Source organism: Gopherus evgoodei, chromosome 6, assembly GCF_007399415.2.
Source record: "Gopherus evgoodei ecotype Sinaloan lineage chromosome 6, rGopEvg1_v1.p, whole genome shotgun sequence".
Lineage (NCBI taxonomy): Eukaryota > Metazoa > Chordata > Testudines > Testudinidae > Gopherus > Gopherus evgoodei.
Window position 1 is genome coordinate 44,413,528 of NC_044327.1, and position 19,370 is coordinate 44,432,897.

Genomic DNA, 19,370 nt, shown 5'->3' on the forward strand with positions numbered 1-19,370 from the left:
AGTGTATTTCACTTCCGAAAAGTGTTGTGTGCAGCATTTGTCCAGAAGTTTTCCCATTTTTTTATGGTTTGTGCCAGGACAGTACTTTGTCAGTTTTTTCCCAGACTTTTCACAAATAAAGTTAGAGAATAGCAACAAGAGGACAAGCATGTTTTATCTAAGTTCATAGCATATTCTGCAACATTACATTTGCCTTTCCCTTTTTTGCAGATTGGGGCAGATAACAAACTTTACAAACAAACAAGGAAGCAAACAAAAACCCTTCAAATGAATTGTTTTTCAAAAATCAATCAATAAATAAATGAAAGCCTTACATAAAAAACATGTGTTCAGCACCTCCTCCCTCACATCTCTCTAAAAAAGGAGACCCCCGGGATTGTGATCTGGAAGATTTAGGATTTTCATTGAGATTGTGTATTCTTTGTTCAGATTAAACCCAACATGGCAAAGTGGCCAATTTGCAAAGTAATAATTATAAAAGCTCCAAAGATAGAGATGTAGTACTTTGATAGGGAAGGGTAATCTTAACCATTTTATCCTTAATTTCTACAACTAGTGTATGTCCACAGAGCATTTTGGAGCAAACCTCCAAGTCTAGGTTGACAGACTTGAACTAGCAGGGGTTACGGTAGTGCTCTAAAAATACCCGTGTAGTCAGCAGTTTGAAGTTGCAGCTTAGGCTCTGAACCCCACTCCCTTCTTGAGCCTTAGAGCCCAAGCTTCAACTTCAGAAGGAGTCTGCCCAGCTATTTTTGGATCACTAACCTGAGTCCTACAAGCCCAAGTTTATTGCTTCAAAATGCTGTCTAGACATACCCTAAGGGCCCCAAATGCTGTAAGAACAGCTCACAATCTGGACCTATACGATTGTGTCATAATATCTGTACCATGAAAATCTCTCCACCCTGGCTACTGTAATCCTTGAGCTCTCATTGGCTTTTTTTGTTTTTCCTTAGAATTTCCAGTTTGCCAGCAGTAAGCTCCTCATACCGCCTGAGCTTCTCACTCACTTGCTTTTATTGGTTGAAGCTGGTAGGCTTAGCAGTGTCATAAACAAGAAGGGAATAATACCAAAAAGCAAAGGAGACTGGAGTTTATAAGATATGGGAAAAATGTGTTTTAAATACTGTTATACCATTTTTGACTCCTGTCTTTCATTCCTTCCTTCCCACTCCTCCCCCCAAACCCTCCTGTCGTCGTGTAGGCCAGCAGATTCTTGTATACAGAATAACTCTTTACCCTCTAGGTTTACATTGGGAGAATCCTAGACCCATCCTCCAAATTAATTTTGAAACCCCAGGTAAACACAAATATGACAGGTATCAGAGGGGTAGCCATGTTAGTCTGGATCTGTAAAAAGCAACAAAGAGTCCTGTGGCACCTTATAGACTAAGAGATGTATTGGAGCATAACCTTTTGTGAGTGAATGCCCTCTTCGTCAGAGGCAGACATGCGTCTGTGTCTGACGAAGTGGGTATTCATCCACAAAAATTATGCTCCAATACATCTGTTAGTCTATAAGGTGCCATAGGACTCATTGTTGCTTTTTACAAATATGATGGTCATTCTAGAGACAGTGGCTTTGCTGACCCATAAAGAAGGAAGTCGCAAGGATAGGGAAATTAGATAGTAGGGAAAAGAGGAGGTAAATCAGGGGAGAGAGAAAAAGAGCTGATAGAACAGGTAAAGCAAGGCCAGAAAGGATTTGACTTCAAAACAGTATATACAGGTCTTGAAAAATTTACTGGCCACCTGTTAAATGGAGCATTAAACCTGTTATCCACAGGTAGATCTGAAAGATAAGAAACAGCCAGGTTCAGCGTGAGTCCCTCCAGCTGCAGTGATGGAGGAGAATGTTGGGATTTCTACCAGGGTATAGTCAATGGACCCTGCTTGAGGGCTCCATATTTTGTATAGTCATCTGGCTACTAGGTGTCTTTTACAAAGTCAAAGCTCTGTTCCACTCCACTCTAGCAGCTGGAAGGGAGAGGGAATGTTTCTGAAGGTCTCTTATGCCTATAAATTTCTGACCAATGTAGAAAGAATGAGTATATTATATTCTCCACTTTTTCTATCTCTTACAGGCTACTTTGAGCGGGGAGGGTCTCTTTAAGCTCCTTCATCCTCAGAACCTCTTAGATTCTGTAAGGCAGAGGCAGGTCTCCACTAGTCTTTCCCACCAGTGTCTGATTTTTGGATCCTCTTCCCTTGTGAATAATTCCATCATGCTAGCACATAAATTTCACAAACTGCAGTGTGAAACGTACTCAATTCATAACACATTCCTGCAGCCCACAGGGTTCTTAGCAACTGCCATGAAACTGACCCATGTCTTTTAAATATCATACTGCTGCTTGGCCAAGTTTTGAGCAGTGGCAGAGCTGGGGGTGGAGGTGAAGGTGGGAGTGGGAGGAAGGACTGCAGTGCCTATCCTTGGTTCACTTTTGGAAGTCCGTCTCCACGACCATAGGGCTAGGAAACAAATTTATTAATATGAAAGCTTAAATTCTGCAGACACCACTAATGTAGCGGGGTCAGCTTCCCGTTCACATGGGATAAATAGACAAATCCACTTTACAATCCTTCACTATATCTGAGCTACTTGACAGCGCATGTGGTGGTGGTTTCTTTTCCTTTACATTTTAAATATTTAATTTAGCATGTTAGTATAATAATTTGAGTGTCCCCCCCCTGTAGTGCTGGTTGAAATATTTTGGGCTAAATATTTTTTTTCAGTGTAAATTTTCATTTTCATTTTAATAAAAATTGCTGTTTTTTTCTAATGAAAAACAAATTTGAAAAATTTTGTTTACATTTTTTGGGGCTTGGTTAAACAAAAATTTTGTTTTATATTGGAAAAATAGTCACCTAAACTTAACATAAACATTAAAATAATTGGGATTTTTGACAACGTCTAGTTCTTTTGTTTGTTCACTGTGCACAGTTAATAACCTCAGAGGCCTTTGGTGTCTGAGATTGTTCAACCTAAAATCAGTTTATTTCTTTATATGCAGGAAGTATTGTTATAATATGTTTATAAACAGTCTTTGAAGTTGAAGATTTTTTATTTTTTAAAGCTCTGATATATCAGAAAGAGCACTCAATTTATCTCACTAATACTCTCAATGATCAGTGCTTCTAGAGACCAGTACCAGAGCAAATAAAATATTGTGCACATTGAGCTGCTATAAAATAGGATATCTGTAGTTTCATACAGACTCTGCTGCAGGGATTTCCCAAGAGTGCAGCCCTCAGAAGAGTATGAAACTGTAACAGAACATTAGGTGCATTTAAAGTTTCATATGTAATAAGAACTCCAGCTACCTGCTTGTGCATTTACCTACTTTTTAGATGAGTTGCAGCAGGTGATACATCTACTGTGAATGCTGCCCTTTACTATGTGTCATCAGTAAATCAGTGGCTTCCCAGTATACCCAGAATCCTAAAACATCTTGGATGGTTTTCAGTTGCTGGATTTAAAACAAAACAATTTTAAGGAAGCTAGAAAACAGGTCTTGAATGGATTGAATACTTAGAAGTGTTGCAGGTTACCTACACATCAGCCGAGTACCTGATATAGTTGCCAACATTTTAATTGCAAAAAACAGAACACCTTTGCTCCATCCCCTGCCCCACCTCTTCCCTGAGGCCCTGCCCCCGCTCATTCCATTCCTCCGTCACTTGCTGTCCCCCACCCTTGCTCACTCACTCATTTTCACCAGGCTGGGGCAAGGGGAATGGGGGGCGGGCTCTGGGATGAGGCCGGGGAGAGGTTTGGAATGCAGGAAGGGGCTGGGGGGGTGGGGCCGAAGAGTTTAGAGTGTTGACGGGAGCTCTGGGCTGAGGCGGGGGATTGGGGTATGGGCTCTGGGCTGGTGGTGCGGGCTCTGGGCTGGGACCAGAAATGAGGGGTTCAGGGTGTGGGGGGGGGGGCTCTAGACTAGGGCAGAGGGTTGGGGTGTGGGAGGGAGTTTGGAGTGCGGGTTCTGGGTGGCCCTGACATCAGGCGGTTCCCGGGAAGTGGCAACACGTCCCTCCGGCTCCATGTACTGTCCCCGCCTGCAGGCGCAGGTGCTGGTGCTGTTTCCTCAGCTCCCATTGGCCATGGTTCCCAGCCAATGGGAGCTGTAGAGCTGGCACTTGGGGCGATGCCTGTAGGTGAGGGCAGCGCATGGAGCCCCCCTGGCTTCCCCTTCACCTAGGAGCCGGACACTTCAGATGCTTCTTGGGAGCCCTGTGAAGTTGGGCATGGAGCCTTCCTGCCCTGCTGCGCCACCAACTGGACTTTTAACGGCCCAGTCAGCAGTGCTGACCGGAGACAAGAGTCCCTTTTTGACCAGTGTTCCAGTCGAAAACCAGACGCCTGTTAACCCTAGTAGCTGAGGAGAACTTTCTTCATGGTCCTTTCTTTCCATAGTTTAATATCAGCTTTTTTCTGGTTGATTGGTGTTAGCTAGAACATCTCTTTCCTAGAAACAGGGTTGGTTTGTGTGATGGGATTTTTCCTAATGTATGTGCTGATAAATTCCATCTGATCAGTATATAATACGTCAGAAAAGAAAGAATACAGAAAATATATCATCAAGGGACTAAAGTAAAATTAAATTAAATTAAATGCTCTGTGTATGCTATTTATTATTACTGATTGATTGGTAAGTGCCTAAGAGCACTGGTCATGGACATGGACCCTTTGTGCTAGACCAGGGTGGGCAAACTTTTTGGCCCAAGAGCCATATCTGGGTGGTGAAATTGCATGCAGGGCCATGAATGTAGGGCTGGGGTAGGGGGTGGGGGTGCAGTGTGCAGGAAGGGGCTCAGGGCAAGGGGTTGGGGTGCAGGAGAGGTGCAGGGTGTACAAGAGGGCTCAGGGTAGGGGGTTGGGGTGCAGGAGGGGGTGCAGAGTATGGGAGGGGGCTCGGTGCAGGAGGTGTGCAGGGTGTGGCAGGGGGCTCAGAGCAGGGGGTTTGGGTGCAGGGTGCAAGAGGGTTTGGGGTGCAGGCTCCAGCCCAACGCTGCTTACCTGGAGCGGCTCTAAGGTGGCAGCAGTGTGCAGCGGGGCTAAGACAGGCTGTCTGTCTGCCTGCCCTGTCCCCGTGCCACTCCTGGAAGCGCCTGGCACCAAGTCCCTGCAGCCCCCAAGGGAGGGGGGACAGAGGGCTTTGTGTGCTGTTGTCGCCTGCAGCTACCTCGTCTCCCAGCCAATGGGAGCTGCGGGGGCTGGTGCCTGTAGGCAAGGGCAGCGCATGGAGCCCTCTGGCGCACCTCACTCCTCCCCCTACTGGGGCTGTAGGGATGTGGTGTGGCCACTTCCGGGAGTGGCGCGGGGCTCGTGACGCCACGGGGGTGGCAATCCTGTGGGCCAGATCCAAAGCCCTGATGGGCTGGATCCGGCCTGCAGTCTGTAGTGTGCCCACCCCTGTGCTAGACACTGTACTAACCCAGAAGAAAAGACTGCCTGTCCTAAAGAGCTTATATTCTTTTTCTGCCAGCTCACCCACCTGGCTCCTTAACAGCCTGTCGGGCTTCCATGGTCTATGGCTCCATTTCCTTTCATGGAGCACATTGAAATTTTTGTTTTCTATTCCTAATTTCAAAATACTGAAATCCTCTATGAAACTGAATTCATTACTTTATCTCTGCCCAGCTTTAGCCATCATTTTTGACATAAACAGGCAGGGACAGAATCTGTTTCTTTGTTTCCATGGATGTAGAGGTTCTCTATGCAAACATCCCACACACAGATGGAATACAAGCTGTCAGGAACAGTATCCCTGATGATGCCACAGCACAACTGGATTGCTGAGCTCTGTGCCTTTATCCTCACACACAACTATTTCAAATTTGATAACAATATATACCTCCAGACCAGTGGCACTGCTGTGGGCACCCGCATGGCCCCACAATATGCCAATACTTTTATGGCTGACCTGGAACAACGCTTCCTCAGCTCTTGTCCACTCACGCCCCTTTTCTACCTATGCTACATTGATGACGTCTTCATCATCTGGACCCCTGAGAAGGAGACTCTGGAAGAATTCCACTGTGATTTCAACAGCTTCCACCCCACCATCAACCTCAGCCTGGACCAATCTACATCGGAGGTCCACTTCTTAGACACTACGCTATGAATAAGTGGCAGTCACGTTAATACCACCCTATGCCGAAAACCCACCGACTGCTATGCCTCCAGCTTCCATCCCAGACCTTACCACAGAATCCATCTACAGCCAAGCGCTGAGGTATAACCACATTTGCTCCAACTCCTCAGACAGAGACCAACACCCACAAAATCTTCACCAAGCATTCTCAAAACTACAATACCCACACGAGGAAATAAGGAAACTAATCAACAGAGCCAGACATGTACCCAGAAGCCGCCTGCTGCAAGACAAGCCCGAGAAAGAAACCAACAGAACTCCACTGGCCATCACTTACAATCCTCAGCTAAAACCTCTACAACTCATCCTGGACAACAACCCCTCGCTTTCACAGGCCTTGGAAGGCAGGCCAGTCCTCACCCACAGACAACCCGCCAACCTTAAGCATATTCTGACCAACAACCACACACTGCACCATAGTAACTCTAACTCAGGAACCAATCCATGCAACAAACCTCAGTGCTAACTCTGCTCACATATTTACACCAGCAACACCATCACAGGACCTAACCAGATCAGCCACAACATCACCAGTTCATTCACCTGCACGTCCACCTATGTAATATACGCCGCTATATGCCAGCAATGCCCCTCTGCTATGTATATCGGCCAAACTGGACAATCCCTACATAAGAGGATTAATGGACACAAATCAGGTATTAGGAATGACAATATACAAAAACTGTAGCAGAACACGTCAACCTCTCTTTACACACAATAGCAGATTGAAAGGTAACCATCCTGCAGCAAAAAAAAATGTCAGGACCAGACTCCAGAGAGAAACTGCTGAGCTTTAGTTCATTTGCAAATTTGACACCATCAGCTCAGGATTAAACAAAGACTGTGAATTGCTAGCCAACTACAAAAGCAGTTTCTCCTCCCTTGGTTTTCACACCTCAACTGCTAGAAGAGGGCCTCATCCTCCCTGACTGAACTAACCTCGGTATCTCCAGACTGATTCTTGCCTGCATATTTATAACTGCCTCTGGAAATTTCTACTACATGTGTCTGACGAAGTGGGTATTCACAGATGAAAGTTTATGCTCCAGTATGTCTATTGGTCTATAAGGTGCCACAGGACTCTCTGTTGCTTTTTACAGATCCAGACTAACATGGCTACCCCTCTGATACTTAACTGTTTCCTTGAATATAGGTTTATGAGCTGTTGCAAAAGGCCTGTGTAGATTCAATTTGCATTCTCTGCATAAAAACTGCATGTGACTACCATATTCACTCATGCAGGTTAAAGACTAGGGCTGTCAATTAATCGCAGTTAGCTCAAAAAAATCAATCACAGTCTTAATCATACTGTTAAACAATAGAATACCAATTGAAATTTATTCAATATTTTGGACGTTTTTCTACATTCATTTATACTGTGTTCTGTGTTGTACACTGATATCAATTACATTTTTATTACAAATATTTGCACTGTAAAAATGATAAAAGAAATAGTATTTTTCAATTCACCTCATACAAGTACTGTAGTGCAATCTTTGTCATGAAAGTGCAACTTAAAAATGTAGATTTTTGTTATTGTTACATAACTGCACTCAAAAACAAAACAATGTAAAACTTCAGAGCCTACAAGTCCACTCAGTCCTACTTCTTGTTCAGCCAATCGCGAAGACAAACAAGTTTGTTTACATTTACAGGCGATATTGCTGCCCTCTTCTTATTTATAATGTCACCAGAAAGTGGGAACAGGCATTTGCATGGCACTTTTATAGCTGGCATTGCAAGGTATTTACATGCCAGATATGCTAAACATTCGTATGCCCCTTCATGCTTTGGCCACCATTCCAGAGGACATGCGGCGCTCCAGCTGTGGAGGAGGGTCGGGGGCCACTCCACATGGCTTCTGGATGCAGCAGCATGGCCCCCCTCCGGCTCCTACGTGCTCCAATGGCCACACTCCAATGGACCCCTCCAGTGCTCCAATGGGAGCTGCAAGGGCAGTGCCTGCAGCTGGGGGCAGCGTGCAGAGATGCCTGGCCACAACTCCGCATAGGAGACAGAAAAGGGCCATGCCTCTGCTTCCGGGAGCCGCTTGAGGTAAACGCTGCCTGGATCCTGCACCCCTGAGCCTACCCCTGCACCTCGATCCCCCTCCCACCCTCAAAACCCATTGATCCTAGACCGCAGCACCCTCCTGCACCCCAAACCCTTCATCTCTAGCTCCATCCCAGAGCCCGCACCCCTAGCCAGAGCTTGCACTCCCTCATCCCAGCCTGGAGCCTCCTCCCGCACTTTGAACTCCTCATTTCTGGCCCCACCCCAGACCCTCGGCTCCAACTACAGCCCACACCCCCACCCCAGTTTGGTGAGCATTCATGGTCCACCATACAATTTCTATTCCCAGATGTGGCCCTCAGGCCAAAAAGTTTGTCCACACCTGCACAACAAGGCCTGATCCAGCACTCATTGAAGTTGATGGAAACTTGGATTCCCGTTGATGTCACTGGGCTTTGGGTGAGAGCATAAATGATTTACTGGACAATGGTTACAGGGCAGTTCCCTAGGGATACTCACAAAAGTAGATGTAGTAGAGGTTATGTGGAGGTTTCTGAAGCAGATGTTTGAGGCAGGAACATTTTAACACTCACTAAGTAGCAAACTTCATCTGCGAGGACAGGAATTAAAGCTTGTCTAAGCAACGAATTCCTTCCCCTCAGGAGGCCAGGCAAATCTTCTTTGGACTGGAACAACGAAATAGATAGACACAGCAGTTAATTTGTGCTATGGAACCATACCCAACCTTTTCCTTTTTCCCCCCTCTTCCCTCCCAGAGGAGAGAGATCTGGCTGGAGGGCCATCAGAAGCAAAAGACTGCAGAAATGTCTCCCTTTCTGAGCTCTGCCTCTCTGTTCCCTCCAACCCCCACTTCCCTCTATTTTCCCTTTTGTTTGCTCTGTCTTACTCACTCTGCCTGGAGGAAGGGGAGGAGCAATAGGTTGCAAGAGGAAATGTTGCACTTTTGATGAACAATTTGTATTGCTACACAAGACTTTAATGTTTATCTAACCACTGGCTACACTCAGTGTCTCCATCAGGACTAAGACTATCCCAAAGAGGATGCTACAGAAGACTGCAAAAGTATTATGCAAAAAAGGCCAGTATAGACTTGACTGCAATGTCTTATTCTAATCCTACTCACTACAGGGTCTGTGATGTTAACCTTCCAAATGTAGTAAAGGGAGTTTTTGGTGTAAATTGAAATGTGAATGAATATTTTGGTCGTCAGAACATACTACATATAAAGTGGATTGATATGTTTTTTATTTTATAATGCTTTTTCTTCTCTTCCAGTTATTCTGTCCAACCATCTATCTTTCTTTTTAAAAAAATTATTCAAATAAATATTTGTGATAATGTGGCAAACATCTAATGTAAAATACAGATATTTACTTTCTGACAAATACAGAAAAACATGAGCAGCACAATGAGTACATGACATACCAGCAGCAAGTGGGTGTCTTGTGATGAACTCATTAAAAGGAATCCCCTGATGTTGCTTGTGTTTTGTAAGCAGCTTTTTCAAGTGGTAAAAGGTACTGTAAGTAAGAGAATGTTGGAATGTTGAGTCTCCAAAGTATGTATGTTCACCATTCGGTTGTTGAAGATATATCAAAAGCAAATGATCCAGAGGGTCCAATGCTTTTTCTACATCAGTTAATGATGACCTCAGAAGGTGGAAAAAATGGGAGGTTTTTCTTTCTTTTTTCTTGTTTAGTTTGAATTTTATGAAATATAAAGCAAGTCTGTAAGATGCTTTTATTTTTGTTTCCCTGCTCATATTTTACTTTATAACTGTCAGGAATGTCAAACCTTGTAATCCTTGTTTTGCTTGAAATCTCATTGGGGAGGGGCCTCTGTGATGTTAGTTGGGAGTGTTCTTCACCGGTAGTTGAAATGGTGTGATACTGAATCCTGAACCCTGATCTCTTCTTTTAGTTATTTGTTGGGCATTCGAGCTGAATAGATTTTGACAAAACAAAAGAGAAACATAGTTTTAAACATCTGACTAAAAATGTATGCCTTTCTAAATTAATCGGGTTTCACGTATATGGTTTATCTAATGTTATAATCCTACTAACTCTCCTGTAGTCTATGGAGACTTTCCAGTAAAGCAGGAAAGAAAAGACCTAAATTCCCACAGTTTAAAAAAGCCTTTATACTTATAATGCATTGCAAAGAAGCAAAAAAAGACGCATTGTTTTCCCTTGTCATGTCATCTCTAAAACAAATTCTTTAATCTCAAATCCCTGTGTAACATAGAATATGTTTTGAAGAATGGGTAAGGATTTTTTATATTTGAATTACCAGACACAATCCTGATTGTAGCCTTAAATCAGACTAGAAACTACTTATGCTATTCTGTAGGCAAGTGGGCAGATCTTCATGTGCACCATGGCAGAGCTTGACATGCCTGGAATGGAGCAGACAGAGAGAGCTTTCTGTCCCTTCTATCAAGGGGGCATTACAGGGCTAGCTTAGCCCATGGCACAAATCAGAGATGCCTGAGGACTGTGCGATGGGCCTTCCTGTTAGCCTGTGATCACCAGAGTGCTGCATATTCCAGTTGCACTACCTGGGGTGGGATGGGGAGGAGAAGATGGCATAAATAGAACCAGTTCTACTGACTTTGTCTCCCAGAAACATGCAAGTAGAATCCCCAGCTGGCTATTTAAGCTCCCTTTCCATCCTCTATGTGCTGGCCTGCTGAAGTGCACTGAAGAGTCAGCACAAGCATTTTAGGAAGAATTTTTAGGTCTGAGTTCAGCAGAGCACCGAGGCTTGTAAAATGCACAGTTAGAGAAATCCCTTTTGTGATTACTCAGAGAAGTAATAGTGGCTTCATTTAGAGGCTTATGTAATGATGATTTGTTTTGTTGGAAAGCATGATTTAACATGACCAGTAAGGGAGTAGTAAGTTCATATGAGAATTGTTTGTATAACGGGAAGTTCATCAGAATCCAGGGTTTCCCCGACTGTAAATTATTTTCCTTTCTCACTCTTTTAAATATACAGGCATTAAGCCTACTGTTGGCTCTGCTGAAAGTGAATAGAAATGACATGGTCTTTTAAATAACCAGTTTCTTCCTTGCATGAGTATCGACAAGCAGGTGAACCATTCCAATCTAACATCCAGGTGGCAACTAAAATCAGCCCTGAGGAAGGGTAGAAGAGGAATAGTGTGTGTGTGTGTGTGCGCACGCGTGTGCTGGTCGTATGGTGGGTGCACATAGATAGTAATATTATTTGATCATCCCAAAGAATGACAGCTCTGGTCCTTCAAATGCTCGCAGTCAAATATCATTCTGGTTAGGATCATAGGTATTGTCGCACTGGAACAGACCCAGAGTCCATCTAGTCCAGTAACCTGTCTCTGGTAGTGGCCAGCACCGGATGCTTCAGAGGAAGCGTGAGAAGCCTCCTGCTCCCAAGTAGTTAGAGATTGGTTTAAGCCTTGAATCATGAATTTAACTGTTTCTTCCAACATTGGTTAGCTGTAACTATTGTAACTCTGGGTATTCTTGTAATCCCTATATAAATGTCCATTCTGTTTCTGAATTTTGCTAAGTTTTGGTTACATGGCAAATGTTACATTCAGATTGGCATGCTCCAGTTTGACAGCCAGTATTTGTATCACTGCGTGGATACAAAATTTATATCCGCAGATCTAAAGCAGATATCCACGGAGCTACTGGGCGGGAGACGCACACTTCTGTGTGAAAGGGACTCCTGTCCAGGAACATGTGAGCTGCTTGCACACATTAACATGATCAGGAACAGCTGCCGATGAGTCTGGCAGGGACCGGGGGGTGGGGGCACGTGGAACAGTCATGCTAGAGGAGCTGCCCGGGCTGAGTGATGACTCCTGCAAGTGGCAGCCCAACATGCTGCTGCTGTCAGTGCTGCACTTTCTTGTAGAGCTCTGCGGATATCTGCATCCATGGATATACATTTTGTATCCATGAAGGGTTCTAGTATTTGCACGATAATGGAAGGTACCAGAGTGGAAAAGTCAATTCTAGCTGTAATATGATAGCACCATATAATATAATTTACAAAAGAGAGTCTAATTGCCACCATGTAATTTTTAAGAATTTCTGTATTTTTCACACATTTAAATACTGAAGTCAAAGCAAATCTGTTTTACCAGGAGGGAACTTAATGTCGCCCCTGCCTCCCAAATTGCTATTAATATTGGGATGCTTAAAATGTAACTTGGACTTTTGGTCAACTAAAAAATGGAGCAATGAAAATTTCTTGCCAGGTCACTTTTTAAAATTTGGTAGTAGGCTAATAATCTCATTTGTTTGGGATTATGCAAAAGAACAGCTTTTAAAATAGAGCTAGGAATAGAGGTAACGGAGTTGGTGAATCAGCTGTAAAATGAGCAGACAAAATACAGATGAAAACAATTTAATTAATATGAATGGCACTTTCAGGCCCTGATTCTCCAAACACTTATATGCAAGGATAGTCCAGTTGACTTCAATAGGACTGCTGGTGTGTGCTTCCATGTGTTTGCAGGATTGGGGCCTGAACAGACTTTCTGATGAATAAACTGATTCAGAGACACTGTAGTATTTGCTTTCACCTGATTGCTTCATAAGCATTTCAGGCAGGGGTGAAAGTAAGTTTAGAGACTTACTTGTATGCAGAGCAGCCGAGGTCCTGAGCAAGGCTGGGGAGCGGGATGGGGCCTCAGGTGGAAGGGATAGGCTGGAGCCAGACTCCGCCCGCCAGCCAGCCAGCCCTTTAGTGCTGCCCAGCCCACATCATTGGGCCTCCAGAAGCGATTTAAAGAGTCCAGGGCTCCTGGCCACCACCGCTGCTAGCGCTACCTCAGGGCTCTGGCAGTGATTTAAAGAGCCCAGGGCTCCCGGCCACCGCCACTATCCCAAGGCTCTGGTGATTTAAAGGGCCCAGGCTCTGACTGCTGGAGCTGCCGGTTCGGTCGGGTGTGTACCGGCTTACTTGCACCTCTGATTTCAGGTTAATAGAAGAGTTGAAACTAGAAAATACCATAATTTAAGAGGCACCATCAATGTAAAAATCACACCTCTGGATTTGTTTTCATCTCCTTTTGTTACAACTGTGAAGTTGTCAGTTTTTTGCATAACTGAAAGAGGATGTTAAATGGAAACCATGCTATTTTTTGTAAAGCGATTAACATGGAAGGACCTGACAACTCAGAGAAGAGGAAGTTAATGTTTATTTTGGACAGAAGCCTGAGTTTCTCTACTAAAGTAGTACTATTTAAAGGAATTATTGTTGCAATGAAAGGAGGGCTCCAGACTTCATCAGCAGATTAAAATTACTTTGGTAAAGTTTCGTAGGTGAAACTGCCATGCTACAGAAAGCAGTGACAGACAGACACGTTGTTAACAAAAATTGCAACATTTATGCCTTTGAAAGGTTTTTGGCATGGTGCTATAGGCGGATATGCATCAGGTAGTTTTCATTTTAGGAAAAATGGCTTTCTTGTGTGCCTAAAATGAATGTGGCTATTTCTACCTGAACACTTACATATTAGTACCACTCCTTGTGTGACAGCCACTGTCTTATCTGACACACCAGGAACAGAACCAGGAAACTCCAGGCTGAAAAAAGCACAAGTGTCCACAGTTTGAGCTAAAGAGCCAGGCTCCATAGGTCAGAGCTTTTAACAGTCCGGTATACTCTATTGATCAGACATGGGGTGGGGGATGCATAACCCACAGTGGATTACACTTGCACCTAGGGAAACAACCTACAGTTGCTGTGAAATACTGATTCTGTGTACTAGTTTTATTTTAAAATAATAAAAGCGATCTCTGATTTCTTTGTGTTGTAGACCTTATTTCAGAATTGCCATCAAAATGGTCTTTTGCCCATATTAATTAACCTACTGCATTAGAGAAGAAATATGTTTTGCAGTACTTTGATAGGTAATCAGATCACATTGTAAATGGGTGGAAATGAACAATTTATATAGCAATTTGATCGTACATTGAAAAATCTCAAGCAATAGAGGAAATTTTGGTCTGAATGCATAATCAAAGAGTAGCATTTCAGAAGCTTCTTTTATAAAACAATAATATAGTTCATCAAATCTAAGAAAATAAATAGGTTGCACTTTGTGACAATCTAATCCATGTCTCCAGACTTGACTTCTAGTAAAACAATAGCTTCTTGTTAATTACACAACAAAATATTGTTAAAAATCTACTACTTGTACGGTACATTTTTATGATTCAACATTTCATTTTAAATATTCTTTGTAACAAAAAGCAAGTGCTGAATGAGACCAAGTGCTTTTATATAAGCAAACTTTAGAGGGTTTTACCAGTATCTTTCTTTCTTATAAGTTTTTTTTATTATACTGAAAAATTCATGATGGTTTCATATGAGAACAAAGACAGTCTTAGCTTAGCCAGTCATGTGGTCTTGGGTGCATTTTAAAAATTCCATCACCAAATTGAGAGGTTTTGAGTGATTTCACTGCTTCTGATGGCTTTCACCCCCTCTGGATCCAGCTAAACTATTCCTGCGAGAGATGACTTAGTCCTGAGTGATTAAAAAAATACTACAGAAGAACAAACTTTTTTTTGAAGGGAGTAGATTGCATCAAATGATATATAGTTCCAAAATATTTACATTGCCTCCCTTATAACCCATCCCACCCACCTTCAAATTATATTAGTTGGACAGTGTACTATATACTGTCATTGTTCTCAGTTTATTTTTTCAGTTTCAGTTTTGGCATTAAAGAGCTAAAATAATATATTAAGTTGTGTGCCAAGTCATTTTCTCTTCACCCTTACTTATGGTTATGAGAGAGCATTTTTGTATATATGGGAAAACAATTTCTTCGCTGGTCTTCTCTGTGACTACATGCACACTAGTACATGTGATTGATCCCGGAGCAGAATGTTTGATGGAGCTCCTTCTTAAAATATTGGCATAATATTTGAGTCTAGTTCGTACAGTCCTAGACTTTGTTTTTACCTTTGTTGCCTGTCATGTATTTTAGAATAAATTGTCACTTCAGGAAATGCTAGGAGAATAGACGCGTTTGCTGAAAACTGAAGTCTTTCTAATTAAAATTGTATTCTAAGCTTTCTCTTACAGAAGAAATTTAACTGTTTTAGATTGGGATAAAACACAACTGAACATGTATTCTTTTCTGAATTGGCCAGTGTGTGACCAGGTTGATATTCCTTCTTACACATCATCAGTTCAACCTCTGACCTGTCACTGAGGAGATAATAAGGTTGCACAGGTGTAACAGAGGGACTGATTTGGCCTGCAGAAGCTCTGAGTTTGTAGGGCTGACAATTAAGAAGCCTGATTTTACTTGTAAAATGAACATATTTGTTTTCGAATTCATTGAGAGGCAATAATGATGGAACTTTACAAAGCCTTTTTATTTTTCCCACACAGAGGCACTTTTCAGAGTAGAACTGCATTGTAAATTGTAGAGGAATTCACTTTTTGCTAAACTTTCTGAGAAATTATGCAGTCCTAACTCAGTACTGTAATTCAAGGCTCCTGTGTTTCAAAATGTTGACGTTAAGAGTGAAAAGCATCCCCGTTTTTTTTAATGTATATATTTATGTAGGAAATTGTAACAAGTTTATGAATTATTGCCATGTAAATATGGGAGATACCAGATCTTGTGTATCTCTTTCAGTTTTCCTGGCTTTTTAAAACCAACAAATAAACTTTGGGGTTTTTTTGGTTTGTTTTTTTTCAGACAAATACTCTAAACATAGTGAAAAGATGGCCTGCCTTACAATGACAGAGATGGAAGGAACAGCGACTTCTACTGTCCACCGAAATGGTGATATTCTTGGGAATGCAAATACTCCCAAGCATACAGAGCCAGTGCTTCAGGTTTACCTTTATCATTCCCTGGAGAAGACCGAAGGAGATCATCTTCAGTTTCCAGCTGGCGAATATATTGCAGAAGAGATTTGTGCTACTGCTTGTAAAGCTTGCGGTAAGAATATAAATGATGATTTTCCTACTGACTGCGTGATCTTATTTCAGCTTCATGCAAATTAGTTTTTAATATATTGCACACAGTTCCTGACTAAAATGTATTATGCTATAACTCGTGCATGTATAGAACAATGTTTTTGTTTATTTGTTCCTGACCCTTCTCTGCTATGTGAAGTCATTATTTGCTGATTAATAGTAATTACCTCCATATTAGCCATTCAAAATATTAACTATTAAGGAAGGGTTTATCAACAGAACTGTTTATACCAGCTCTGCAAAGCACCCCGATTAATTTTGTTATGTGCACCAATATGGAGGTGATGTGTGAGGGGGCTCAGAGCTGTGGCAGAGGATTGGGGTGCAGCAGTGTGAGGGCTCTGGCTGGGGGTGCAGGCTCTGGGGTGGGTCTGGGGCAGAGGGTTGGGTGCAGGGGTGTGGGAGGGGGCTCCAGGATTACAGTGGGGAGAAAGTACTTCCCCCAGCTCTCTCTCCCTGCATGGGCTGTCGGGGGAGAGGCACCTCTCTCCCTGCAGCAGCAGCAGCTGTAGGGCTTGGGCTGGGGCTGCAGGATAGGCTCCCCTTCCCCTACCCCAGCAGGTCTGGGCCAGGGCTGGGCTCGTGCCATGGGAGGGGCACCCTGGACGGGCCAGGGGCCAGGCTGGGCTGCAGCAGAGTCAGCACCAGTGGAGGTGCACCCTGTCTGGGGCAGGTTGGGGCCTGGGGGAGGGGTGCCTCTCCCCCAGCTGGTCCCCAGCCACGGTGGGTTCACTGAGCACTTGCGTGGTGCTAAATAGGCTGCTGCGTGGCCACACAGCTTACAGGGAACTTAGGTTAGAAGTACAGCTATCTGGAGAACAATAATTCTCTCTTGCAGTAATGTTAACATCTTGAAATTTGTTTTTTTCCACATGGAAATGAAAACAAAACCTTTCAGATGTTTCTATGAAATGAAATTTGTGTCAGAATGGTGGTTTTTAGATTGACAGCTTTTTTCAGTTTGTCTCTTGCTGTATCACTGTTGCAAAAAAAGCAAACATCATTCTGAGACATATTAGCAGGAGTGTTGTAAGCAAGAAACGAGAAGTAATTCTTCCACTCTACTCCGCGCTGATTAGGTTTCAACTGGAATATCGTGTCCAGTTCTGGGTGCCATGTTTCAGGAAGGATGTGGACAAATTGGAGAAAGTCCCCAGAAGAGCAACAAAAATGATGAAAAGTCTGGAAAACATAATCTATGAGGGAAGATTGAAAAAACTGGGGTTGTTTAGTCTGGAAAAGAGAAGACTGAAAGGGGTTATGATAACAGTTTTCAAGTACATAAAAGGTTGTTACAAGAAGAAAGCAGAAAAATTGTTCCTCTTAACCTCTGAGGATAGGACAAGAAGCAATGGGCTTAAATTGCAGCAAGGGAGGTTTAGGTTGGACATTAGGAAAAACTTCCTAACTGTCAGGGTGGTTAAACACTGGAATAAATTGCCTAGGGAGGTTGAGGAATTTCCATCTTTGTAGATTTTTAGGAGCAGGTTAGACAAACACTTATCAGGGATGGTCTAGATAATACTTTGTCCTGCCATGAGTACAGGGGACCGTACTAGATGACCTCAAGAGGTCCCTTCTAGTCCTATGATTCTGTGATTGTATGTCAGAAGTTACCAGCAAACTTGGGATCTCAAAACCTTTCTTGACAAATATGTCATCCAAACTAATATGTCTCTATGAAAGTTTTCAGCTCTGACAAAATATGCATATTTCTATGAAATTCCATTTTGTCAAAAAAGTTCTGACCAGCTGTAGTTAGAAATAGCTGTTATAATGACTTATGGTCTTTATCCTGAGCTTTCTAACACTTATTTGTATGATAACTTTGCAAATGTGAATAGTTCCATTAAGTACAGTGGGACTATTTATGTACGTTAATTTACTTGCATGCGTATATGCTGTGCACTAGCTTTGCGCCAATGTTCTCAACCACTCCAGGACGGACCGAACGGGCATACCACTCCATTGACACAGGTAATGCTCACCCAATTAGAACCCCACCCTACTGGGTGTCTCCTCATGCCCAAGCTGCTATAGAACGGGAGATCCAAAGCATGCTACAGATGGGTATAATCCGCTCCTCTAACAGTGCATGGCATCTCCAGTGGTTCTAGTTCCCAAACCAGATGGGGAAATATGTTTTTGCGTGGACTACCATAAGCTAAATGTTGTAATTCGTCCCGACAACTATCCAATGCCATGCACTGATGAGCTATTGGAGAAATTGGGACGTGCCCAGTTCATCTCTACATTAGACTTAACCAAGGGGTACGGGCAAGTACCGCTAGATGAACCCGCCAAGGAAAGGTCAGCCTTCATCACCCATGCAGGGGTGTATAAATTTAATGTCCTTCCTTTCGGGCTGCGAAATGCACCCGCCACCTTCCAAAGACTTGTAGATGGTCTCCTAGCAGGATTGGGAGAATCTGCAGTTGCCTACTTCTATGATGTGGCTATTTTTTCCGATTCCTGGGCAGAACACCTGGAGCACCTGGAAAAAAGTCTTGAGCGCATCAGGCAGGCAGGGCTAACGGTTAAGGCTAAAAAGTGTCAAATAGGCCAAAACAAAGTGACTTACCTTGGACACCAGGTGGGTCAAGGAACAATAAACTCCCCTACAGGCCAAGGTGGATGCTGTCCAAAAGTGGCCTGTGCCAAAGTCAAAGAAACCGGTCCAATCCTTCTTAGGCTTGGCCGGATATTACAGATGATTTGTACCACACTACAGCCAAATCGCTGCCCCACTAACAGACCTGACCAGAAAGACACAGCCAAATGCAGTTAAATGGACTGATGAGTGTCGGAAGACCTTTAACCAGTTTTAGGCAACACTCACATCTGACTCTGTGCTAAGGGCCCCAGACTTTGACAAACCATTCCTAATAACCACAGATGCATCTGAGTGTGGTGTAGGATCAGTTTTAATGCAGGAAGGGCCAGATGAAGAATTTCATCCTGTCGTGTTTCTCAGCAAGAAACTGTCTGAGAGGGAAAACCACTAGTCCATCAGTGAAAAAGAATGCTACGCCATTGTGTATGCCCTGGAAGAGCTACGCCATACATTTGGGGACGGCGGTTCCAGCTACAAACCGACCATGCTGCGCTAAAGTGGCTTCATACTGCCAAGGGAAACAACAAAAAACTTTTTCGATGGAGTTTAGCTCTCCAAGGTTTTGA

General features: G+C 43.3%; 1 protein-coding gene across 5 annotated transcripts in view; it reads left to right on the plus strand.

Annotated features, from left to right (window-relative positions):
* The window catches only part of JAK2 (Janus kinase 2), a 145,442-nt gene that overhangs the window by 50,284 nt on the left and 75,788 nt on the right, over nt 1-19,370 (plus strand). For 4 of the 5 annotated variants that reach the window (XM_030565805.1, XM_030565804.1, XM_030565806.1 and 1 more), the window contains exon 2: nt 15,907-16,152. In XM_030565805.1, coding sequence (XP_030421665.1) covers nt 15,933-16,152 — 220 coding nt within the window. In that variant the 5' untranslated portion in view covers nt 15,907-15,932. Of the gene's footprint in view, nt 1-15,906; nt 16,153-19,370 lie in introns of those variants that run through there. The other variant, XM_030565808.1, reaches the window with a different exon arrangement.